The sequence below is a fragment of the Artemia franciscana genome, chromosome 10, assembly GCF_032884065.1.
Source record: "Artemia franciscana chromosome 10, ASM3288406v1, whole genome shotgun sequence".
Lineage (NCBI taxonomy): Eukaryota > Metazoa > Arthropoda > Branchiopoda > Anostraca > Artemiidae > Artemia > Artemia franciscana.
This window is the reverse complement of record NC_088872.1, coordinates 45,611,236-45,638,570: the sequence shown is the minus strand read 5'-3', so window position 1 is coordinate 45,638,570 and position 27,335 is coordinate 45,611,236. Positions and strand designations below refer to the sequence as shown.

Genomic DNA, 27,335 nt, shown 5'->3' with positions numbered 1-27,335 from the left:
CTGACTAAGTCTTATAGATTCTTTTTTTTTTAATCCCACTTCTTCTCCTCTCAGTGGCACCATAATTCAAAACAAAAACTATTTAAATATTTGCAAAAAAATGAATGCCACCTACATTTTAATTTACTCAAAAATAGCAGCCGAAGAGTGATCTTCGCATTGTTGTACTTATATTCTCTTGTTCTTATAGATTCTTGAAACATAGCGCCGGATGAGCATAGCCCCAACTCCCCTAAGTATCGTTCGTCAACACCTAGTTTTGAGGGTTGACATGAATATTGAGTTAATGTCTACTTTTGAAATTTGACGATAACTCAAATTTGTGGGATAATAAGCGACTTCATTTGAAGATCGACTGAACTCTTCCTGCCAAATTTTCCCGAACCTCTGTTTGTTCATAACACACGTCATTTTGGTTCCGATTGACTGGTCAATTTCATTTTGTTAGATGTCTATTTCTTTTCCAGCTCTAATGTCTCATCTTGTAACAAGGATTCCCTTCATAAGGTTCAATGATAGGTTGCCATACCGTTAACAAATGACCTAGCGGCTCACTGATTTTCATCATCCTAGGTAATCAAAAACGTGACATTGAAGTCCTAAAAAGTTAGCTATGCTGACAATAGGATAAAGCACGTTGGGAACGGAGCTTATGGGACGCGCTGGAGCGAAGCGTTCCGGAGTCCGCTTTTGGGTAAAGCTAAACTACCATGCTTCGTCGGGCGGGTGATGAGGGTCGAGCCCGATGGGAATTCTTAAATTGATTGCTTTATTAGCGTTTGACAATGTTTTTTCTCTTTTTTTCTGGACCCGTGCAAAGAACAATGTAAATAACAAGCGTTAAAAGTTAGTGCCCTATTACTTTACGAAGAAGGATAATGAAGAAACGAGTAATTTCAATATAAGTTATAAAAACGCTTAACAATGTAAAAGACAAAATTTATTGCGCCATCTGTCGGTAAGCCAGCTAATGTTATCGATATTTGCAAGCTTTAGTTGTTGAATCTTCCTCGGGGTCTAAATTTTTATTTACGCAAAGCTACAGGTGTAGTTTTAAGTTATACTCAGATAAAGGTGTAAATGTCATTTATGCTCTCCCTCATACATTGTGCTCCAGGCTTTATATTATTCAATATCATTCCAATATCGCAGACTTGGTAAAGAGGGATGTGTCTCCAGTGACGTCAATTTGTGAAAATTCCGCGGGGGGGGGGATGTATTTTTCGGAATACAGGAGGCTATTGTGCGGTTTCTTTCAAGTTTTAATTAAAATATAAAAAGGACATTTTTCAATAAAAATACCTTCAAAAAAGCCTCTTTTTAACCTAGGGAATTGGTTAAAGTGTGCTAGAAGGGGAATAAAATAATGTTTTGGTACTTGCATGATAAACCCACTACCGCTCAAGTTGTTCATTCATTGGCGCATTGCAGAACTAGTTATTTTTCGCAAGTTTCTTTCAGCTTAGCGTGAGACAAGACAAAGAAAAGTGACAAAATAAATGGATTTTGGCTATATATTTGCACATTAAGGGGGGGGGGAATATTAGAAAACAATTCTTACTACATAATGTGCAGAAGAATTGTACCTAACACATTAGGTATGCAGAGCCGCTATACTTTACCCCCTCCCCCTAATGTTCAAATATATAGCCCAAATTTGTTTCTAAAGAGTTATATTTTTATCTTACTGCGGTATATTTCATTAGGATTGGGCGTCAAAGAAACATATTGGGAGAATTATAGGTAGGGGGTATTATACAAGTACCTATGTTTTTCCTACTTTTAAGTAATGAATCATATATGTTCTTGTCCGAACATACATTCATATATTAAAATAGTTGGATGGGAAGAGGAGATGGAAGACATATAGGAAAGTACAAAAAAGGGCAAAAACCTAAAAAGCTTGTGATTTCCAGGAGGGCAAATGTCTCTAGTCAGTGCATATTTGCCGGAAAATTCTTTTCTCGTACGTTGGGAAATGAGTCGTTCCAGGCCGGTCTGACCAAGTCCTTTTTTCCTATAGGCTATGTTTTTCTTAAGATTCAGTGTCAATTTCCTGAGTACTAAGTGTATGAAAATTGTAAAATTGGTGCCTACGCATTGTGGTTCGCCCAGTCTTGTACAAAGTTTGTAGACGCTCATTTCATTTCAAAGACTGAGATGTAGTGCCTTTCTTCGGTGAAAAAAAAAATAATAAGTGGCGTCCGCTCACCTTTTTGTGGGCTTTGGGCTCCATGATCCCCGCATGACATTGAACTGAAAATTCAAGATAGTGATTTGAAAAGCCCCCAAACCTGTTTTGGGCGGAAATCATGTTGGGCATCCCAGGACTGAGGTGCCAAATAATTTAGATTATTCAATTCTAAAAGAGAGGCTTCATAAATACATATAGTTTAAATAATCATTTAAATAAAATTGTATGGGGTTGTTACCTTGGTCACATCCTGAATTTTAATTCAGGGGAAGATATTTTTGCTGGGAAGGGGATACAGGAAACCTTATAAAACACAACAAGAATTTTGTTTGTATGTATCTTTGTTACCTTTTTAAGAGTCGGACAAAAAATTTTATTAGAGGGAGGGGTCAAACTGGGTCACCTACCACCGGGTCGGCCCCGGGTGTCACACCTATCATGTAGACATGCTACGCTCCTTTTGAATCAGATCGTCCAGAGAATGATCCTAGTTACTCACTCAAAATCTATTAGAACTTTGTAAATCTATTAGAACTTTGGATATAAGATACCCTTTAGAAATTCCAATCAATGCGAGTTGGTATGAACAACACAAATATAAAAAAAAATTGGCGTTAAAAATGACTTTTTTGTGTTTTTAGGTCCTCTGAAAAACTTTATTACACTTGTAAGGCTTAGATCTGTTTTCACCTATGGAGATTTAATAATATAGGCTATAATGAAAATAAATTACATTAGAAGAATTATTTTCTTTTCAATTTATTAAGCAACTAGATGGTGACATGGTAGTTTATTTCGGAAACTACCATGCACAGCTTCTTTCGGGATTGTGAAAGTTTTGCGGAAACCTCGAGCAGATCAGGAAAATCATTTTAATTATTTAGGTGACACCATGCAGAACGAATACTCTAATTTTGAAGAACGTGAGAGAACGTTACTCACCGATTTTTCCTTATTCCTATTTGGAAGGGTTTTCCGCCTTTTCCCATTAACTTCTAATATAAGAAATTAGCTTGATTCAACTTCACAGAGAATTGCACATCTTCATCCAGTTTTTTATGTAGTAAACTAAATGAAGAAAACATTTGCACATGGTGATCAGGTGGCAGCTAGGGTATCTAGAGGGCTTGGATTGATTCGGTGTCTGAGAAATCAGTTACCTCATTCTGCCCTTTTAACTCTTTATCATTCTATTGTCATGACTTATATTTCTTACGGTTGTGTGATATGGGCTGGTGGATTTTATACAAATTTTAAACGTGTTCAGGTTTTACAAAATAAAGTTATTAGACTACTAGGAAATTATGTCCATGGTGAAAATGATACAGTTAATTGCTATAGGAAACTCATGATCTTTAATGTTAGCCAACTTCATGATTATGAACTTGCTATATTTGTATTTCAGAGTATTTATGGTTTGTCCCCTGAAATTTTTCGTCAAATGTTTATAAGGAATTCTTCATACCACAGTTATGAGACTAGAAATATGGATGATTTGGTATATGAGTGTCGCAGCTCTCAGAGGGGAAGTTTTGGTCCCAAGTTTGCTGGACCAGTAGTGTGGAATTCTTTACCAATGAGTATAAGGTTATCTGAAAATGTTAGCCAGTTTAAGAGTAGACTGAAGAATCACCTTCTGAGTAGAAAATAAATAAATAATTTAAATTGGATGGCTTATTGATTTTTTTTTAAGTGTTGTTGTTTTTTTTTTTGTTGTTTTTTTTTCTCTTCTTATTCTTTGTTTTCCTGTTGTTTTCTTTTTCCCACTTTTTTTTTTTTTTTTTTTTTTTTTTTTTTTTTTTTTTTTTTTGTTAATGTTGTTGGTATTGGTGCTCATTAATGTTTATCAGCCACTACTAACAAGTCTCTGACTTTCTAAAGTGGCTGATGTGGTTTTTTTTGTATATTGATGATATATATAATAAAAAAAAGTGTCTCTCACATTTGTTTTCAAATAAAGAAAAGAGTGACATTAAAACTCAAAACGAACAGAATTATCCTTTATATGAACTGTGTTGCCCCCCTCAACCGCCACTCTTTATACTAAAGTTATATAGTGCTTTAAAAATATTTTTTATTTGCATTTAACGGCCCTTGGGTTTGATCCGTCGGTCTTAAAAATCTGGGACCAGAAGTCAAACCTTAGTGTAGAGTTTTTTTGATGTTTTCCCCTTTTTAAAAAATCTGGCAAATTTCCTCAAGTTCGCAGGTTTGTTGGGTAAAATAACCTTTGCTGTTTTATGTTTGATATCAGCATAAAAACCTAATTCTTTTTATGTATATTTTATCATAAAAATTTTCATGATTTAGAGTCATTTTTTAGACTTGGACAACCACAGATATGTATTTTCTGATTGACTGTAAAGGTACATGCAGGCTAATCAAACTATAATGACAACAAAACATTTCGAAAAAATAGGCTGTGTCGATTCTCGAGATCAAAGTATATGTGCAATAATTTCTGTGTCTCCCATATAGTCAACCACCCGATGTAGTTTATCGCGTGCATTGTCGAACGTTACTTGCCCTGTAACAGGTGACCGGTGTTTACCCCCCCCCCCCCTCCAGAAAATAACCCCTTGCAAAAATACCCCCTCCCCGTGGAAAATAAGGCTTTCTAAATTCGAGCATTTTAATCGAGTTTTTTTTTTATTTCCATAGGGGGGAAGGAATTTTGGTACTTGTGTATTATGTTCCACTCACTTAAGTTTACGCTGAGTAAAACTCAAGAACAAACCGGTATTTTTTTGTTAGTTTCTTTGTTACTTTAGAAACAAATATTACAGCATTTGCTGTTATACGTTTGATATCAGCATAAAAACCCAATTCCTTCGATATATATTTAATCATCAAAATTTCATGATTTAGAGTTTTGATGACTATTAGCCCGAGTCACCCCTCACCTATGTTTCGTTACCACGAATTGTTTAGTTTGTACATACAATTGTTTTTGACTTTAATATTTCTATGAATCCAGCGATTTTTATTTTAAATTGGCCTATATGCTGGAAGAGATGTGTAGGAGAGGATGACAAATGTAAGTAATAGTTAGAAAAGCCTAAAGCAATGTGTCTAGATGGCTTCAAATAATGATGCTGCTTTTCTTTCATCATTTCTTTCAATAAGTTAATAAACAGTCAAGACTTGTCAAGTTATATAGTGCAAAAACTACGCAACTAGTTCAAGCAGCACTGATGTATATCCAAGATATTTGGCTTTTGCTCTAGACAAACGACAAATACATCGCAAACAGGTCAACAGAATCTTTTTTAGCACTGGTCAACGACGGCTTGAACGCGCCAAAAAAAAAAAAAAAAAAAAAAAAAAAAGTTTAAAAATATTCCTTTGATAAACTTATTTTGTAGAGACTAATTCTCCAAATGAGATGCTAAAGACGTATTCAAAATGAGATTTTGTTAATACTGAAATTCAAGCCGTTCCGAAATCCTATATCAGGGGATGCTAGCGATCAGGTTTTACCATTCGTAATGGATAGTTTTATCACTAAAATCCACTAATGCCTTAATAATTCTGTGTATTTGTTTTCATTTAAGATTCATTTATAGTCCATGTTTCTTATTAGGAGGACTTCAGTTGCTACTCTGAACATTTCACTTCTTTTTTTTATTCTATTTTTCCAATTATTATTTATTTTTCATTTACAATTTTTTTTCTGTATCTAGATGAGGCTAGGGTATCAACCAGTAAAAAAATTTAACCCTGGGTTGACCAAATCCCAATGTTCTAAAATTGAAAGCATTCAAAAAAGAGCTATAAGAATTATACTTGGGATGTCTTATACTACTTACGATGAAGGTTTGGCTAGATTTAAACTCACTACATTGGAATCACGACGTCACTTCCTTACCATGAACTTTGGGCACAAGTGCCTTAGTTCTGACTATTATCGACGTCTTCTTCCCCCCTTCAAAGAAAATCCCCCAATCCTTCCCAATACAAGACTTAATGCTCGTACAGCTCCAACTACTCAACTTGACTTGTGTCCCCAAATGTTGACAATGAGGTACAAAAACTCTTTCGTTCCCTATTTTGTTTCGCATTTTAATAATTGATTTAACTTTGTAACTATGTTTATCCCGTAACACTTATTTTATCATTGTAATTGTAATTGTTCTGACGTGCTTATGCTAGCTTGTGTGCTATTTTAGCCAATAAATCATATTCTATTCTATTGTATCCGCATACTGTACAAACAGTCTATATTAACCTTTATTTTTGTAGACTATACAAATGTTTGGAGACAATTGGGGCTACACCGCAGTATAACCTCTGAATCTGCTATTAATTGCTTTCCAATTTTTTTTTTCATAGGAGCACCAAAAATAAAGTATTTTTGAAAATATAGTGTGGAAAATTGCCATAATTCTTTTTTTTTGTCAGTGATTGTCCTCCCCCCCTCAAGAAGCAATAATGCTCCCGCATCTTTAGAGTGATTCACCAAAGAGTATATTGGAATTTTCTTAAAAATTCATCAAGGAATTCTAAAACGATCGGATATCTCGGAGGTTTTGCTTAATTGTAGCCAACCCCTATTCTGGCCGAAGCTCTTGTTTCGTGGCAAAAAGTGGCAGGAGATCGACAGCTTGCTGTGACCAGATCTCTTCTTTTTGCTAGAAAAACGCTCAGGGATTTTAAATTTTCTTTTCTAATTTCTTTCTTATTTCTTTCGACCAATGGTACGGCATCATAGCCTCTTGTAAAAAAAGAAGCAGGAACCTCATCAGCATTTTGCTTTGGAGGAAATGCCGAATTCTGTATTTGTGTAGATCCCTAATGCAGAGGACCCCCATAGAGGGCTTAAAACCTTAAAAAAAGCTAAAAAAAAAAATCAAAATCAAAATACTCGTCATGTCAGGCAGGGGTAGGGGGTTGGCATAGACCAAAAGAACCTTATATAGAGTCCTGTAGTGCCCCTTCGTCTTGTAATTTAACGGATTAAGGAGAAACCCAAGGGCTTTTGAAAACGTTTCTCTTCAGAGAAAAACAATGAAAGAGAAAACAAAACAGAGAGAAAACAACAAAAAACAAACAAAAAAGAGAAAAACAACAAAGAAAAACAAAAGAGATGCCTTCAGTTGCACTTTCTTATTCATGTTTGTGTAATATTTTTTTTTCTGTCTTCCACCGGACTATAAACACCATATTCAATAAATCGTAGAAGCATTATCTATAGGCACATACAAGAGATTTTTTTGAGGGTGTACAACTAAAGAAGTACCGAAATGAGACCAATTGATTATAAATTATCAGGAATATTTGAGGCTTTGGAGGGGGAGGTACGAGCCTGAAGCCGCTCTCTACTTACATGCTTGATCATCTACTGTTTATTTTACCTTGGTTTTGTTTGTCTTTCCCTAAAATATGGCGATGATGTATTTAGCATGTTGTTATTTCAATATGAATGCCCCGGAGTGCGGCTCTTATATAAACCAGTACCTATGAAGTAGTAGGTTTGGATTTTGTGTAACAACTAATATTTAGCTATTTTGTTAAAAGTGGCATTTGATGGCAACAGTGCGTTATTCAGTACTATAGACATAACACTCCTGGAATTAAATGCCATACTTTGCTTTATCTGGTTTTTAAAATCCAATTGTGCTCCATATCCCCTCCCAACAGTCATAGAGATGGAGTATTTTCATCTCTGTCTGAAACACTACTCAAAAGAAACGGATTTGTTAGATCTTTCAAGAATCAAAATGAGATGTTGCAACTTAATAAAACACCTCTGTAATTACTTTGTCTTACTGCGTAAAATTTTAATAATCAATTATCTCTCCAATTTTTGATGTTTTAATTTTTCTGTTTCCCTGCGCGTGCTATGCATCTCAATCTCTCTAAAGTAAGACAGTCCACCCTCCGGCTTGAACTCTCCAAATAACCAATCACAGCAAAGCAGCTCTTCTGTGATAGGCTGTTCATCTCCCTATCTTCTTGCTGGAGAATGGAGTCCCAAGAATTAAATGTGCGCTTTTCCGGCCGTCGAAGCGAAGCTAATCTGTGTCTTGCTAATAAGGTCTGGGTCTCAATCTAGGTCTTGCTCCAGTGGTGTGAATACTTCCGTGAAATCTCCGTAATTAGGCTTTGGAACAGTGAACAGCAAACAGTGTTGTGTTATATATTCCGATACCAAACATGGATCCTACTAATTTTGGGATCTTTACAGCTTTACGTCACCCTGGAATGGACTTGACCGCCGCGGCCTATAGATATAATCAAAATATGATGGAATATTATACTTGCAAAAGTGAGTTTCTACAACTAATTAAGTATTAAAGTTCTGAGCTATACATTAAAATAGTTTTGATATTGGAACTACCTACTGCATAAAGAATGTCTAAAGAGGCATTCAAGATATACAGGACAAATAAACTATTGTTATTCAGTGGATGGTTTAAATTGTAAAAAAAAAATATCACAAGTTCTGGGTGTCTAACTCCACCATTTATTAGGGTTTCTCATATATAATTTGAATTCCAGGGCAAATTCTCTTTTACAGTTTATGGTTCATTTGTGCGGTATTGCATGGTAGATTCAAATTGCTAAATATTTGTAAACTCTTACTGAGCTATTCAAGTTAATTTTTTAATGGGTAGTTTATTGGAAAAGGCATTCTGTCAATCGGTATAAAAATCAAGGTAAAAGAAATTCCTTGCAATTTTAACGAAGCATTTTTTTTGTGCTTTATATGTTTCAATAAAATAATACTCTATGATATGATATAAAAACACTCGAATCTGTTTTATTATGTTTTAATAAATCCTTTTAAATTTGTTAATATACTATTGGATATGAGACGGGGTCATTTCAATTATAAGTAGGCTCCTTTGCAGGCCATGGTGGTGTGAACCAACTGGGTGGTGTATTCGTTAATGGCCGACCGTTGCCAGATTTAGTCCGACAGCGCATTGTTGAATTGGCCCATAACGGAGTCCGTCCTTGCGACATTAGTCGTCAGCTTCGTGTTTCACACGGCTGCGTCTCAAAGATTTTATCAAGGTAATTCAAGTTTCTTCTTTTGTTAGGCCGTGACGGGATCAACCAGCATGGCGGTCTCTACGTCAACGGACGTCCGTTACCTGACAGTGTCCGACGGCAAATTGTCGAGCTTGCTTGCCAGGGCACAAGACCTTGTGATATTGCCCGGCTACTACGGGTTTCTCACGGATGCATTTCAAAAATCCTTGGAAGGTACTTTTTTTCCCTTACTCTCTTTTACTACTTTTGATAAAAATCTATCGCTTTTGCCGTCGGACGCTTGTGCTGGTTTGGTGATGGGTATGTGCGACAAATCGGCAGCGGCGATTCAAGGCGGCGCTAAGTTACAAACCAAAAAATGTAGACGAAATTGACAGAAGCGAAAAAATGATTTTTTTTTCGCTTGTTCATTTTTATTATACTGTCTGGTATATTAGCAATAGCAATTTATTTGAATAAGAATAAAATGCCAGTTAGAAAGTTTCTGATTGATTTTGCAATTGATAAATGCAGACGAAACACATTTCGGAAATACCGAACGATGATTGGAACACGAAATCGATTAAGCGTCATCAGTTGTGTTTAATGAAAATGTCACGTAACACCTTTTGAACTACTACTGCCAGAACATTTTTTTCCATATCAAAGTTGTGTATCTAAGAGGAAAAGTGCTTCATAATAATTTTTAACCCTTAAATATAGAATAAATATTCTAAAAATATTTAAAATTTCTGTCACATATAAATATTTAAAGTTTCTGATTGATTTTGCAATTGAGAAATGCAGATGTAACACATTTCGGAAATGCCGAACGATGGTTTGGAACACGAAATTGATTAAGCATGATCAGTTGTGTTTAATCAAAATGTCACCTAACGCCTTTTGAATTACTACTGCCGGAACGCTTTTTTTCATATCAAAGTTGTGTAACTAAGAAGGAAAGTGCTTCATAATAATTTTTCACCCTTAACTATAGAATAAACATTCTAAAAATATTTAAAATTTCTGTCACATATAAATATTTAAAGTTTCTGATTGATTTTGCAATTGAGAAATGCAGATGTAACACATTTCGGAAATACCGAACGATGGTTTGGAACACGAAATTGATTAAGCATGATCAGTTGTGTTTAATCAAAATGTCACCTAACGCCTTTTGAATTACTACTGCCGGAACGCTTTTCATATCAAAGTTGTGTAACTAAGAAGGAAAATTTTTCACAATAATTTTTCACCCTTAAATATAGAATAAACTAGAGTATCTATCATAATTAAATTGATTACACTATTTCTAAAAGCAAATTCTTATCTGTTATGAGCTAAAAATTTTAAAGCAAGTAATCTTATCAATTACCCTGTCGTAGCACAGGGGATTGGTACCCTGCTTGACAAAAGGGGGCCGAGGGATAGATCCCTGCTGCTGTAAGGTTGGTAGACAGGCTTATTACTTGTCCCTATAAAAAAGACACAGCGATTGAAACGTCGACTTGACGTCCTATGCGTCAGTTATGGCCCAGGAGGATCTTTCTCCTTTATCCTAACCTTATTAACTGTAGTTTTGTATATACTTTATTATTACTATTAAGTTGTCCTTTTTACTTTGTATTATTGTTTAACAATTAGATGTATAGAAGGATTTATCCAGAGGTGGTTTTAGGGGAATGACAGGATGGATTTGCCCCGGGCGCAGGAATTCTAGGGCAAAAAATTTAAAATAAATAATCTAATGGTTATAATTATTTTGGAATTTTATCCTAATCGAAATAATACAGAGAGGGCATTTAATAAATGACAATAATTAATAAACTATAGATTAACTTATAAAATATTAATACGTTAAAACTAAGAATAATACTAAGCATATTTAAATTAACGATAATTAAATAATTTAAACCATAAACTAAAAAAATCAAAACATAAACTATTATTAATACAAACTAAATTAATATTGAAAATAATTTTAATGATAAATGATAATTTTGTTAAATTTTGGCCTGAAAATTCTGTGGGGGACCAGGGGGGCACTAATTAAGATTTTAACCCTGGGCGCAAGAGAGACCAGAACCGCCACTGGATTTATCCATCAGTGGTTCTGTTTTTTTGGTCTATAAATAATTGCAATACTAAAAATTAGTCATCAAAATAAATCTTAAGCCTTTTATGAACTATAGACCTTAAAACCACTAATCAAAGTGACGGGTTTTTCTTTGCCTAAAAAGAGCCTTAATCTTGAGGCAGACCGCTTAATACCACAGTTGTTAAACAGACTTTTGCGTCCTCTTATTAGAGAACATGTCGACATTTAGACTATTCAGGTCTGTCATTAATGGTAAAACTTTCGACCACACACTGAGAACAGCAACCCTAAATTCTTTTTGTCTCAAATAGAGTCATTCATGTTTCGCCTGCTACTACTTTGTGTATTTTATGATCTTACCTAATGGTATTTCAACACAAGATTGGTTGATTATCTTCACAAATACTTCTCCTTTCCACTTATTTTGAATAGCATCAATATCTGACTGTGATTCAAATATTATTACTAGTAAACCTTATTTCTAGTGACAACCAGGTAAGGGTCAAGAAGCAATCCAAGGGGTGGGCATGGCCCAGCACTGTGGTGGAGGCAAACTAAAAAAGTCTGAATCCCATTTTGACACCTAGGGTCTTGGGCCTTAGACTCTTACTTCTAAATCCTTAAATACCGGGGACGGTGAACCCGAAATTTGGCTGTTAGAATTGTGGAAACTTTCACAACCATGCTACATATCTTAACAAACTAGAAAAAATTGGAAATCCAATTTCTAATATAAAAGAGCTCTACATGCGTTTATGCAGTTTTTAGTAATAGCAGGTGATAAATAACAAAAAAAAAGAAAAAAAGGACCAAACAACATAAGAAGGCGTAGCTGCAGTTTGAAGGTATATTTGTCTTTAGGAATTAATAGATTGTTAATATTTGATTTTCTTATGGACGAAAAGCGTTGTCACTATGACTAATTTTGGCAAGTTTGTCATTAATCTTGACTTTGATTTTGATTGACAATGATTAATTTTCACTTATTTCGCCTTTTTTGTTTTCACGGTACAACGTGGCTAAATTACAAATATGTAATACTTTATTAATAACTTATTCCTTTTGAAACAACAGAAAGAAAAAATATTTTTAGATTTTTCAGGTATGAAATAGCTTAAGATGGTTCCAGAGGGGGGGATTTGTTTTGACGTACTTGGCGCTTTAAGAACACTGAATGCTCTAATTTTTAGGGTAAAGCTTTGATTCCAACAATTTTATATGCCAAGGTTTTGCTTTTAGACTCTTGCTTTTTAATAAGGCTTTTTAGCACTCTTAAAATGAAAATAAGAAAAATTTGACGAGGGACCTCTGGAAATGACAACTCCGAAGCATCAAATACAGTTTGAAAGTTATTCAATCTGTTCTTTATTTTCCATCAATTCTGACCCCTTAGTTATAATCCTGATGTTCAACTCCTGTAGATCCCGTAGTCTTATATCTTATTCGTACTCCTAGCTCCAACTCAAAAACTTAAGCCTAGCCGACTCTAAATCCTTTAACCACAAGTGGGTACCAACTCCGACTCCAGAGCCTTGAGCCATGCATAGCTGTCGTATGGCTTGAAGGAATGAGGAAAATAACTTGGAAAATGTACCTATAGCCAAATTGCAACTTTTGAATATCAAAGAACTCCGAATAGATCATTCTTTTAGTTAGATTAATTGCACTGGAACTATCTTCCTCAGCTGTGTTTTTCAAATAAGTGTCAAATATAATGAGTATACACAGGGGCGGATCTAGAGCAAAATCTTTGGGGGCCGATGTGACAAGGCCGCCAAGGAGGAAAATCTTGGGGAGGGGGGCAATGTAAATAAGGTGCCAATAATCAGCCAAATTGACAAATTTATTCTAAAAAAGAATGAAAAAAAAACAGGGAAAGAGGGTCCCAGAAAAAATCTTGGGGGTGCCAGCTTCTCCGGCTCCCCTGGATCCGCCGATTAGTATATATAAGATATATTAAATATATGTAGTAATAAATAGATCTTATATACAACTATATTAAGTTTTCCAAAAAAGTGTCAATATATCCAAAAGAACAATTGACCCTATACCAGATACGTACCAATACGAGATTAGCTTGAATTTAGCTTCTTCATCTTCTTCACCATCCTCAGCAGGAACATACCCAGGATGGGGGCCTCAGAGCTCCCCCCACCCCCGAATCCTAAACTTTCATAAATTTAAGGGTACTCCTTATTCAAGTTACCAAATATTTTTCATTATTACACTCCCCCCTAAAAAAATTATTAGCCATCCCCCGAAAAAAATTATTTATGTGCCTGGTCCTCACCAATTTTTACATTTTGCAGTGCAATTTTATGCCTTTTGATATTTAATGAGAGTAAAATCAAGTTTTTCTTCTTAAGAAAAGAGGCTGGTCAAGTCAACCCTTCCCAGTTAGGGTCAGTGATCATCAGTATTTTTTACTCTATGCATTTTTAGGAAGAAATAATTAACTTTCACTAGATCTTAAGCTACTGGCCCCTCATAATCAAACAAATCGTAAGTTTTGTAGTGTATAAAAATGAATTTGAAAATTTGAATTTTGAAATTTTGAAAATGAAAAATTTTGAAATTCAAATTTGAAAATTTGAATTTGAAAATGAAAAATGAAAAATGAAAACGGAAACAGTGCTAAAAAGGGTCGAAGCTTCTTACTGAGCCCGATAATTGGACTACTGATAAAATTCATTAACTACCATGTCTGTTTCCACTTTTCACTGAAGAGCGCTTTTTCACAAAAAGTAAGTGGGGAAGGGGCATTGTAAATTCAGTGGCTCAAAACTGATCCCATTTGCTTAAAAACTTGGTCTTTTCCAATACTTGCACGCAGCCTTTAATGCTGTCTATTTTTTTTGTTTGTTTTTTTTTTAAATAAAAATAATAATATAAGTAAAACAGGAGAACAAAAATAAAGTATAGAAATAAAATGGGAAACAGAACAGAAAATAACACAGAAAAGAATATAATAAGAATAAAAAGGCATAATAGATCAATAGAATTAATAATAGCACATATCTAAATAAAATAAAGTTATGATAAATGATAAATAGAGTAAATAAATAAAAATAATAGAGAATGAAATAAAAGAAATACAAATGATAATAATAGAAATAAGATATTTTTACTGTATTGATGTAAACTTGGCAGCTTTTTTTTAACGAGTTAGCTATTGTGAGTACACACAAAGAATATTCAAGAGTTAAGTTTAAAATTCGCCTGTACAAATGGATGGCCTAAATAAAATATATAATAATATAGTCACATTTAAAGTATGCTGTTGCTATAATTCTTAATATTTATAAGGATTCAAGCTCATTATATATTTTTTCTTTCATAATATTTTTTCTATAGCCAAAATTAATTATGAACTTTTTTTGCTTTTTTTTAAGTTAGATTCATCCAAGAACTGTACTCTTACTGTGAATTAGGGTACAGCTGCGTATTATTGCGTATTAGTGTGTCTTGTCTTTTTTATGACTTTTCCTATAATGTTTTTATATAATCTCTATATAGTCAGTCCGATTTTGATGCTTTTTTCAAATTATTCCAGCCCCCATTCAAACCAAAATCCTGGATATATGTCTTTGTTTAGTGTTTAGTAATATTAGTATGTCTGATAACAAGCGTTAGCCACCCATAAATTGAAATTAATAAGATTCGTAATTAAATGAAATTATTGACCTTTCATTAATTGTAAAATAATTAATTAATTATTGAATGAAATGATGAAATTACGAAATAATGAAATGAAATTGATTACCAAATTTATGCTCAAATTTGTGCATAGTGTAGGGTTATAAAAATTACGAAAATAACTAGAATTTTCACATTTTTCAGTAGTATATTTGTGTCCACTTTAAAGGTCAATGTGTGAAGTAATCTTTAGAAGTATATACACAAACATTAATAATTCAAGAATCGTTTGAAAATGATACAGACTGTCTGAAAGCTTTCTTTTCTTTGCTTTCCAGGCAATTTGAAAGTTATTCTTATTTACTTTATAGCTCTCATCCCTACCAGCGGGACTTTTAATTGGTCAATAGCCTTGTCTAGGGACTGAATACCATAATCCTATTTTACAAAAAAAAAAAAAAAACAAGATTTCAATACTTTTTGCTTCAGCGGAAACCAAAACTGATTCTGTGTCTTAAGTTCGGACCCTGATCATTCTGTATAGTTTTAGCGCTGTGTAGATCTATGGCTAGAAATAAATCCGAAAAAAATGAGGAGATGAAAATAATATTCGCATCCAAGTTTGTATGACATAAAATAAATTGCAAGTCAAAGTACGGGGAAAATTCTAAATGACAGTTTTATGCCTTCTCGTGGTTAATCTATCATTTCTCCGAAAGAAATAACTAAAGATGACACGTGGCCTGTTATTTCCCCATTTCCTGATACATATATCTTGTTATAAAGGAATAATTGAGACTTAATGGTGCATCTCGGGAATTTTTTTTCCAGCTACCTTCGGGAATATTTTAGCTAAGCAATGCTGGAAGAAATAAGAAGTTAACTTCCTGACAAAAATTACGCATAAATTTTAAGACACGAAAAGCCCGCAGGGCCATGGACAAAAGAAAAAAAGAAAATAACTTACAATTAACTAGAATTATTCTCTTACACAATTAAGTATCCTTTCTGTATAATCTTTTCTTATAGCATTAATTCTTTAGTTGTAAAACCAAAAAAAGGATTATATTCTAAGCATTAAACATAAAAAACTTACACCTTAGTTCCTTCAGAGGCACACAAGGTGTCAGTAAGTATCCGTTTAATCTTCCATCAAATAAGCTGCTGGATAGATTTCCTATTATATATTATAGACATCTTAAAAATAAACATAATTTTTATTCTATGTACAAGTTTCTCCTCAGCTGCTTTATTCTACTGACGATAGACCAAAAAAAAATATATATATTAATTTCCATTAAACTATCAACAATGGCTCCCAATGGCCCTGGCATATAAAAATCAGCCCGAAGTAAACTTCGCTTTCCATAACAACACTTAAAGAGAAATTTGTTTCATCGTCAAAATGTGATTTTTTTTTAATATTTGCTCTTAAGCATATTAACTATTAAAAAAACAAAAATAATGATTGCACAATTGAGAACTTTTTACTGTAAACAAAATTTAAAATTTCCCAATCTCAAAAACTTAGCAGGGGCACAATTTGCTATAGGGCAGAGGAGGCAAATACCCCTCCCAGACCTTGGTCCCCCCTTCACACTCCAGCTTATTCCCTAAGCTGAAATTTAGTTTCTCGAAACATATTATCAAAATTAAGATAAACCTGCATAATTTAAGCATCCACCAAAATGGGTCAGTTTTCTTTTGTACATCTTTACTTTTTTTGTTACTATACGGCTCATTCAGTTTTTAACTGTCATTTTGACTTGATTTGGCCCCCCCCTCCATAGGATTTTGACAAAATTATGTAACTGAAACTTAGTATTCTTTATAACAGGAAATAATTGCCAAAAAATCATTCTTTACAATATCTACCAAAATTGGTAACAAACAAGATCATTTTCAGGTATTACGAAACAGGTAGTTTCAAAGCTGGCGTTATTGGTGGCAGCAAACCCAAGGTTGCCACCCAGCCTGTAGTTGATTCTATCGCTTCATATAAACGTGAAAATCCTACTATGTTTGCATGGGAAATCAGAGACAGATTGCTAGCAGAAGGGATTTGTAATCAAGAAAACGTCCCAAGTGTCAGTTCAATCAATAGGTAAGTACCTGAATATTACTATTTTTTCTCAAATTTCAGGTTTAGGTTATAACGAAAAAAGAAATCACTAATGCAACAGCACAAACACAGAAACAAACACACACCACACAACTGAACATAAAAAATATAAACTATAAAAAATACTAAATAATAAATATTAAATAATATATAATATATAATAAATTATATAAAATAATAATAAAAATATATAAAATATTATATATTACTTGAAAAATAGCTAGAACTTGACAAGTCTAACGAGGTCCGTTTATGGTTCTGACTAAGACTTCTAGAATTTTGAATCGCTATTTTATTGTTCTGAAAATCCAACATGTTTAGTAGCCTTATAGTACATTAATTCATTACAAATCAAAACATAAAATTAGTCAGGGTACTAAAATTAACTTTGCGAGAGTATGCTACTAATGAAGAATTACGACAAATAACAATAAATAGAATAAGCAGAATAAAATATGTTGTATAATAGTATAAGTAATAGTAGACTGCTCTACTAGTATACAGGGGCGGTCCAGGTGGTGGCTTAGGACCACATGCCTCCCAGAAGGTGAACAATTGTACTAATTACAAAGTTAGAGGGACGAAATTTTGATGAGAGAGTCAAATTTTTATTTGTACCCCCCTCAAACATTAATTCTGTATCCACCCTTGCTAGTATATTAGTTTACTACTAGTATATAAAAGTAGAATAGAACAAGCAGAATAGCAGAATAAGTAGAGTAGGTAGAATAGAAGAGATGAAATGAAAGGAAATTCTTTTATATTAGTCTAATAATTAGGAATCAAGTGGTAAAACCAAGTCCCATCTTTATCGTATATGCAAACAAACACAGACGTAACAACACATTTTACGACCCAGAACAATAAGATTTGTGAACAGTTATTTGTTTTTAACTAGATCATGCATGACCCGAACTTTCTGTTGCAGAAATAAACTCCAATTGCTATCACTTTAATTCTGTTAGCCTCTTTTTTGTGCATGTTCTGTGTTTTTTTTATTTTCATTATGCTTATTTATTTACTTGATGGTAATAATGAATTGATTTGCTTTCCCTGTTTAACACTACTCTATGCATTTTGATCTTGAAAATATGTTACTTTCCTGCTCTTACTTTAATAGAAAATTTATTTTAATAAAGTATATTTTATATTCTTTTCTGCTCTATACTTCAATAGAAAATTGAAAATATTTTCTACTAGAGGGAAGTTAAAATTCTGGTGATATGACTCGCTGGCCAAGCTAAGAAAAAAAAAAAAAAAAAAAAAAAACTGAAGTGAGTGAGAAACTAGAAAGACTAAAGGATTAAATTTTAGCTTACATCTAAATTTTATCCTACATCGTATTTATGATTAATGAGAATCTTTTAATTTATTCGTTTACACTAAGCTTTGAGACATGAATTCAATTACGCATGCAATTGAAGGGAAAAAACGAAAAAATTGAAAATGTTTTCTATTGTTCAACTCAAAAATAGATAAAGTAATCATATCCGTAATCCATATTTGATTGTATGAATTGATCAAAATTGCTTCTAAGTAATAAATAAAGATACCGAAAGCTTCACAGATAAGCTACACACAAGTTTTTAGTATGACAGCCATCATTCCAAAATGCTAGCCAAATCTTTGGTTTCTCCCCCCCCCCATATTCTATGTTATTATGTTTCTTTATTAGTTTGAAAGTTCAATCTATAGACATTTATTAAATCACCTCGCTGACATTTTCAAGCTCAAATGCAATCATCCGATTGGGGTCTTGTCCCCATATGTTGTTCGTGTAGCGATTCGCCCTCTGGGACTATTCGGACAAGGGACATCAATAGGAAATCTGTTCAGCCTTTTCCCTGGGGACTAATATGAGACTTGATGGAAAAGGAAAAAGTTTACGTTAATTGATTTGAGTTTTGGATTGAGTTTCACTATTCTGAAATTACACTGAAATTACTTCAATACGTTGTTCATCCAAATTTGTATAAGGTAATATAGATGGTCTGTAATTTGCAGTCCAGTCTAATATATTCTGAAATTACTAAACTATTTAACTATTACTAAACTATAAACTATTACTAAACTATTTATTATAAATTACTAAACTACTCTGAAATTACACCGAAATTACTTCAATACGTTGCTCCTCCAAATTTGTGCTGGGTAATATAGATGGTTTGCAATTTGCAGTCAGTCTAATATAGGCAGGCCAAGCTATGGCCACATACGTTCGGCTGTGATAATTAAAAGTGCGATATATGCCATTTTGGTCAAAAATGAATTATGTATGTTTCATGGGTAAATTAAGCACAAGGAATCGAATAGTGCAGTCAGAACTGTCATATCTTGCACCGTTACGAAGATGAAAAGAGAAATAAGACCTAAGTGGCCTACTTCTTTTTATCAGGTCTTGTTGCAATTGAGAATGACTGAAGATGATTATCTTATGGAGCTATAACATGGAGACCTGGTATTTGTCTCCTTTTTTGTCAAAACGAGGCACATGCCATAAAATAATATAATTTTGAATTCACTCGGAATACTTGGATTTAATTTATACCACTGAAAAGAACGTAGAAAATGGTTTAAGATATCCCCATCTATTCTTTTATCCCCATTAGCCTCATCCTTCAGAGCCATCACTGCTGAAAAAATTTTTCCGTTCTTTGGCTCTCCTGAAAAGTTACAAAAATGGCATGTGTCGCACTTTTAATTGTCAGATCCGCGGTGTCATATGCCAGTTACAAAAATGAACGTTCGCGTTTAACTTGGAAGCTGACTGAAAAAAAATTTCTAGCCAAGTATTGTCACTAAAAATTGGAAAATTTTAAGACAAAAGTATTATAGAAACACCACTTTTTCATTTTGTAGTGTCTTGTAGGCATGCTTTTTTGTGTGTTTCTGTGTGTGTGTATGTGTGTGGGGGAGGGTCAATGGTGGAAATCACTTTTTGAAGAAGTTTAAAGGGGAGACAGGGGTCTGGGCTCCATTCATGGGCACTTGCCTACTGTCACGGTTCAGTTTTTTGGGAAACATATTAAAGATTCCCAAATGGTTTAGAATAATTTGAATGATTTAGAAGGGTTTATAGCGACTTAAATGATTTCGCAATGGAAGGCACTTTTTACAGACATTTAGCAAAAATTTGAAATTTTAAGAGGGCTCCAGTCCTGGTTGTGTCCTTGCTGTCACGGTAGAACTTAAGGGAAACATATTAATTCATAAATTTTGAGCATGTGGCGAATTGTCTAACAAAAGATTGTATTTGAAAAATCTACAAATACAGGTAAATCACAAACATCATGTGATGAGTTGTGCGAAAAATATTGATGTTTTGGCAGAAGTACGGTTCCCAGTCTCCAGCTTTCATGCGTGCCTGGTTATGGTTATCAAAGCGTTAGGTATCACTAATTTTTCTATAGCGACATATACCTTTTATCGAAATGTTGCAACCGAAATTGAGACGATTGGACCTTTAAATAAGAAAAGCCTATAAACAAATTGTTCTTTCTGCAAACAAGGATATTTCGAATGACTTTCAAACCGTTTCGATCTTTTCATATGCTTCGTTGTGCTTATGTTGAATGGGCGATCGATCATAGAATCATTCCATAGGCGGAACTTAAAAGCTACTTTTCTTCCCCTGTCCAGAGTCACTTATCCAAAAGAACGATTCTGGAAATCAATCACCATTGAATTAATCACTCATGAAACAAAATCAATCAGTCACATCAATCTTTTTCCTTTTTTTTAACTTATTCCATCTTATATTTGGTTAGTTCTTCCTTTTAGTTGTTTCTTGAGTGTTTTGTTTCAAATTACAGAGATCATATTTACTTTCAGCGTAGATATTCGGATTCATTTCTATCTTTTTTTTATTAGGCGTCTTGAAGATTACAGGAGGGGGGATCAGATTGCAAAAACGGGTGGCGAAGAGGGGCTGGTTGCCCTCCAGTGACTCTCAACTCTTAAGAAAGGCCAACAAAATCCAATTGATTCTCATTTTTTAGTTGGATGATCCCCCTTTGAAGGGGACTCATACGACCATCCTTTCTGAGAGGCGTATCTAATCTAAGATTTTTCAACACCCGTGACAATGTTGGTTCTAGAAATCTTTCCCTGGCACCACTACCACAATATAAGTACATCATAGTATCTACAAAAATTAGTTGAGCCCCCTCCCCCACCGAGGCTGCATTTGTAGACAGCCGAACATCCACCCTTGCCCTGCTTTACCTTCCCTACGAAGTTGGTAAAAAAAAGACAAATAGAAAAATAACACATTGCAGGCACATGGCTCTTTACTTGGCAACGACCAAGCACTGCCTCTGAAATTATTAGTTAGGGGCCCTTGTTTTAAACCTGACGGTGCAATCTTCGGTACTTTTCCTTGATTTTTTACTTGTGGTAATTTACAACATAACCCATTATCTGTATTTTATAAGGTATTCTTAAAGTAATATAAATTTTTATAAATGGAAAGATCGTCAAGCCTTAAATTATCAAAGGGTCAACCACAAGTCATATTCTTTAAACCTATCTTCAAATTTTCTTCTCATGTAAGAGGTTTTGAAATGTAGTCATTTTACATGGTTGTATTTTTTGGCAAAATAACGCCATAAAAACGTGTAAAATATGGAAAGGTTAAGAGTGAGTGTTAAATGTTTGTTAAATATTAACATTAAGATAGTTTAATACCAATCTTTTAATGGTTTAGTAAAGAGGGCTTATCTAATGTTATATTTAGCTGTTTAACAATAAAAATTTTTACTGTTTTTTATTGTTTAAAAAAAATTGAGTTGTGAGAAAGGGTCAAACTTTAGCATAAAGAGCGGGACGTTTAGGAAGGAACAGCCCCTTTCATATATGGAGTAATTTCTGTTCGTTTTAAGTTTTAATGTCGCTCCTTACTTCCAATTGAAAAAGTTTTTTATTTTATTTTTTATTTAATAAATTACAAGAGACACTTATACTTCCAATGATTTGATCTATTGAAATGACTCGAGTAAAACCCGGCAGGAGTTCAATGGTGACTATATAAACACCACTATGCATGCTAAGTCTCAAAGAGTAAGAGTCTAGACGCAGTCCTACCATAAGTTGTCAACCATTATTAAAGATAAAATGTTTGACGGGAGTGGTTGGAGCTGACTAATTTATTATTTATATATAAATATATATGATACATACAAAGCCGTATCCAGGGGGCTGTTAGGGGGTAATATCCTCCCAAAATATATGTCCCAATCTCAGAAACGGAACAAAATGCATATAAACAAATTTGTGATGCGTTTTAAAAGTTTTTTGTAAACCCCCTAAAAAAATCCTGTCTCAATTTTTTACTCTTTTTGACTAGATTTGAATTTGAGCACATACAAGTTTCGCTTTTCTAAATAAATGTTCGAATTTTCTAACGAGGCACAAGAAGACATAAGAATTACAGAGATAAATTTAAATAAAAACCTCGTGCTTTGTCTATTTGTTTAAATAGCATTTATTACTTTATGTCACGAAATATAATTAAAGTCATGTTAGGTGTAACGAGAAATGTATTTCAATTTGTTTGCAGTCCCCATATGGACGATTTGTTTCTTTTTCCCAGCTTTCAATAAAGGTTACCTTTGAAATTGATTCAAGCCTCGTATTCCTGTATACACTAGCGTCAAAGAGGGCTGACAAAGAATATGCGTTTTATTTTTTGAAGAAACCTTTATGCACATACAGTAGATACTGTACATACTATACAGGTGTACATACTGTACATGTACATACTGTACATGTGTATTATGTACATACTGTACAGGTGGATCAATAAAATTGAATATAAACCAAAAAAAATTACGGTCTTTTTGCAGTTTTGGGTTAAATAGGGGGTTTGGGTTAAATAGGTGTTTTGGGTTAAATAGTATATAGTTTCTGGAACTCTTGCAACTATTGAATAGGTATGGGCAGTTTCAAACCAGTTTATTTTTAGGGGCCCGCACGTTGCTGGGTTCTGATTTTTAATGTAAGTAAAAATAAGACAAATTTAAGGAAAATTATGGGTCAAATTTCAAAAATGAAGAAATTCGCGGTTAACGGAGAGATACAGCCTCTGACCCCGGGGCTGGTCACCGGCGTCTGTGCCCGGCATCAGATGAGACCTAATACTTCTTTTGAGAGTTTGTTTTATTAAAGAAAGACATCAAAAGATAATCCAGCTTCATAATTAAGGCTTTTAATTGACTGCAAATCCATATACAGTGTGTGGCAGAAATAGTCGGAGCGGTACGACTCGGATCAAATGAAGGGGGGCTATATTTTCTCGTCATTTCGAACCACTAACAACATCAAGGAAATAGGATCTAAACAAAATCGAAATGTATTTGCATTTTTCATTTTAATCATAGAATCAATATTAAATCTTTGCTGGTAAAATTACCATGTCAAACAATAATGTAAACTACCAGCCATTTTTGGCAATCAGATACAAGCATACTTTTATATATATATATATATCATGAAAAGAGAAATCACCAATGCTACAGCACAAAAAAAAAAAAAAAAAAAAAAAAAAAAAAAAAAAAAAAAAAAAAAAAAAGAGACAGAAGGAGAAAAGGAAGACTGTTTTCCTAAATTAGTGATTAATATAGACCAGCACTTGAATGAGGCCTTAACCCTACTCATCCATACAATCACATAGGTCAAACAGCATAGCCACACACAATCAACCATAAAGAATAATCCATGGACAGGCAGTCATGTCGTCAATAAGTATAAGTCGTCATTTACCGAACAATAGAAAAAATAATATAGACAAATAATTCAGAGGCAACACCCAACATAAGGGCTCATCAGGAGAATACACTGGCCTATATAGGGTTTCGCCACTCTAAATTCTCTACCCAGCACAGTGTTGTGGCTACCACAGAATATCCATGGCATCCCCGCGTCAGGTATCACCCCCAAAATACATGCCTATGAAAAAAAAAACAGCAAATGTAAAACAACCAAGTAAAACCAAAACAAGCTTATCTTGTTAATATATCCCTCCCTTTAGCAACAATAGGTAAACTAAATATTATAAATTTTACCAAATCACAAATATTAACACATTGCAAAAAACCTGAATGAACTAAACAATTATAGAATTCATCATTACCATGTGGCTAATTTTTAAAAAAAATCCGCTCAATTAGAAACACAATTCAAAATAAATGGCGCTGTGACAACATTTCTCGAACCTCCGAAATTAGTTAAAAATTTCTTTAAGTATTTCTAGATAATTCTTTTGATATTTATTTAAAAGTTCGTTATAATGAAAACTAAATTTTTTAAATTGCCAAGTTAATTTATTTGCAGAAAAACCTCTTGATATCAATTTTTGGCTTAAGATTTTACATCTATTTTTAAAATCAATATAATTACTACAAATCCTTGCATAACGAAGTAACTGTGAGAAAAACGCTGAATATGTGATATTTGAGTGTATATTACTTTCAGGGAATGGGAAACTAATCACTTCAAAATCAAAATCATCCGTTTTATTATACATTTTAATACTTAATTTATTATTATCACAAATATTAATATTTAAATCTAAGAAATGATCTTCATGACCAGCGCCATGACTAGGCTCAAGAATAAGCTCTGATGGATATATATTTTTAGAAATATCAATGAAATCCTTACAATTTAAGACCAAAAGATCATCTAAATATCTTTTATTATTTGACAAAGCATGTTTTAAATTAATTGGATTATTCTTATCCATCATATATTTATATTCTAGTTGACTTAAAAACAAGTCAGCTGTAAATGGGCTGGCATTCCCCCCCCCCCCCATGGGAATTCCCATAATTTGCTTGTACAAATCACCCCCAAATCTTATATAAGTATTGTATAAAACAAATTCCAATAACTCCAAAATCATATCCAAGCTGTAACATCTCAAGTTAACTGTAGTATTAAAGCAGTTTGTCCATATGGCTTTTTTATTATAACTGTCTATTTTTAAGAACCTTTTACTAGATAAGAGGAAAGATTTCTTTATAACAGTTTTTAAATTATCAAACACTAAATTAAGTGATAAATTAGTATACATTGTCGCAAAATCGAAAGACTCAATTCTTTTAGCTGAAACCATTGTTAAAGAATCTATCACCTGCAGTGAATTATTAACACTCCAATATGGATTAAAATTCGAAAATTTTTTAATACCAGAACAATAGGTTTTAAGTATATTTACAATTTCCTTTAAAATTAAAGAGAGGTCAGTAGCAGCAATGCGGGTTGGACATTTAGCTGCTCCAGCAATAAACCGTGGTTTAGGGGGATTCTTATGAAATTTTACAGTCCAATATTGGAAAGGGAACTTTTTATCATTGTCATTTATTTTAATATTAAAATTTTTAAAAAGTATTTCTTCAGTCTTTTCAATTAAATTCTCATCCTCTATATTTACCTTTTCATAAACATTAGTTGTGCATAACTCCCTTTTTAAGATATCACAATACAGCTTCTGACAAATTATGGCAAAATTATTATTAGCTTTATCCACTGGCACAATTACAAATTCATTCTTTAGATTAGCAATTGCTTGTTTAATCTTCGCATTATAAAATAATGATTTAGTGTTACTATTAGTGTTACTCTACTAATAATTAAATTCTTCCAACTTTGAAAACTCTCTTTATTTTTATTCTCTTTCTTACACCACTTATCAATAAATAAATCAAAATCATTTTCCAAGCCATCAAGAACACTCGATGGTTTCAGATGATGAGAAAGACGGAAATTAGCCCCTTTATTCATTATAATTTGAAGATCATCTTGCTTTATTATTGACAAGTCCCCTGTTATAACATGTTTGTAAGTAGGATTTACAAATGGGCCAAGTTGCTTACAATTACAAACCGGTTCCCAATTTATATCGCTATCTAGTTTTTTTAGTATTAAATTATAATTAAAAATAATTTGCCCAATAGTTTTTGAAAATTTATAAGTTAAAACTGGACTATCATTATAATTTAAATTACTAGGAAGGGCCTGTTTCACATGCCGCTGATTTAAAATTTCTGGTAAATTAATATCTTCAATCTGCTTACAAGTAAAATTAATAGGTAAATATAATCTGTTATCCTTATTACTAATCTTATCGAACTTTTTCTTTTTTGAAATAAATTTCGTTTTAGTTAGAATCCAAATTGTATCACATATTACTTTAAAATTATAATCAAGAGCTGTATTATTCTTAACAATCCAGAAAAGTTTGATTAAATTCCTCTTGGATAAATTATTTAGACACTTTATTACAGAAATCATACCCCTAGATTCAAGTAGCTGGCATAGATCTATAGAAAGCATATGTACATCTAATTCATTTTTTCTATTATTTTTCTTACGTCCTCTCGATCGTTTTTTACATTTAGTAGGACAAGTAAAAGAAGGATGGTCCATAAAACCATCAATACATTTAACAACAACATGAGACATGTCACCATATTTTGCTACACGATCATTTAGCCCAAAAGGATAAGCTGTACCAAGAGTATGGATCCAGAAATCCTCCTGTTTACGTAGTCTATTATTCTTCTCTTCTTTATTTAAATTTTCTAATTCTAAATTTTCTAAAATTGTGACAGTTATATCTGATATGGAACATTTACCATTACTACAATGTTGAACTAGATAGTTATTAGTTTTTTCATTATTAACTGTTGTCTTGTGTCCAGAAAATCTTTTATATATATTATTAGTTGTTTCCCCCACATATTGTAGGCAGCATTTATTACATTCTAATAGGTAAATTACATTGGTTGTTCTACAATTAACATTACCACGTAACTTGCATGCAAAATTTTTATTATACAATGTAGGCTACTTTTAACAGAAGTCCGTGGGACAAAATGATCTTGGCAAAGAAAACAACGACATTTACACTTACTAACTTTCAAAAAATCGTTCCGAGTTCCGAGGCTAATATTTGTGTTTTGTTGCATAAAAAGTTATTGAAAATAAATCCAAAACAAACCAACATCCAAATCAAAATCCAACAATCATAGTCCAAAAAACATGCCAAGGTCAATAGGTCAATAAATACATAAACAAAAAGATGAACGAACATGAAATTTGCATAAGTGCCATCTCACCAATAATTAACAATATCAGGTTAAAAACCTGGACCAGGAATTCCTTATTTAGTCCTTCAGTGCACAAAAATTAATACTTTTTCCTTGAAAATAAAATTCGTTTGGCAGAAAAGCTTTAAAAACCACTACTGGGAGGGATAGGGATTGATGGATGCCTAATCAGGAGGCTGTTCAAGATACCCTAGACAC

General features: G+C 33.2%; 1 protein-coding gene across 9 annotated transcripts in view; it reads left to right on the top strand.

Moving 5' to 3' along the window:
• LOC136032255 (paired box protein Pax-5-like) overlaps positions 1-27,335 on the top strand; it is an 87,458-nt gene that overhangs the window by 34,396 nt on the left and 25,727 nt on the right. For 2 of the 9 annotated variants that reach the window (XM_065712499.1, XM_065712493.1), the window contains exons 1-3: positions 8,195-8,462; positions 9,037-9,214; positions 16,813-17,010. In XM_065712499.1, coding sequence (XP_065568571.1) covers positions 8,351-8,462; positions 9,037-9,214; positions 16,813-17,010 — 488 coding nt within the window. In that variant the 5' untranslated portion in view covers positions 8,195-8,350. Of the gene's footprint in view, positions 1-8,192; positions 8,463-9,036; positions 9,215-9,240; positions 9,407-16,812; positions 17,011-27,335 lie in introns of those variants that run through there. The other 7 variants (XM_065712497.1, XM_065712500.1, XM_065712501.1 and 4 more) reach the window with 6 other exon arrangements.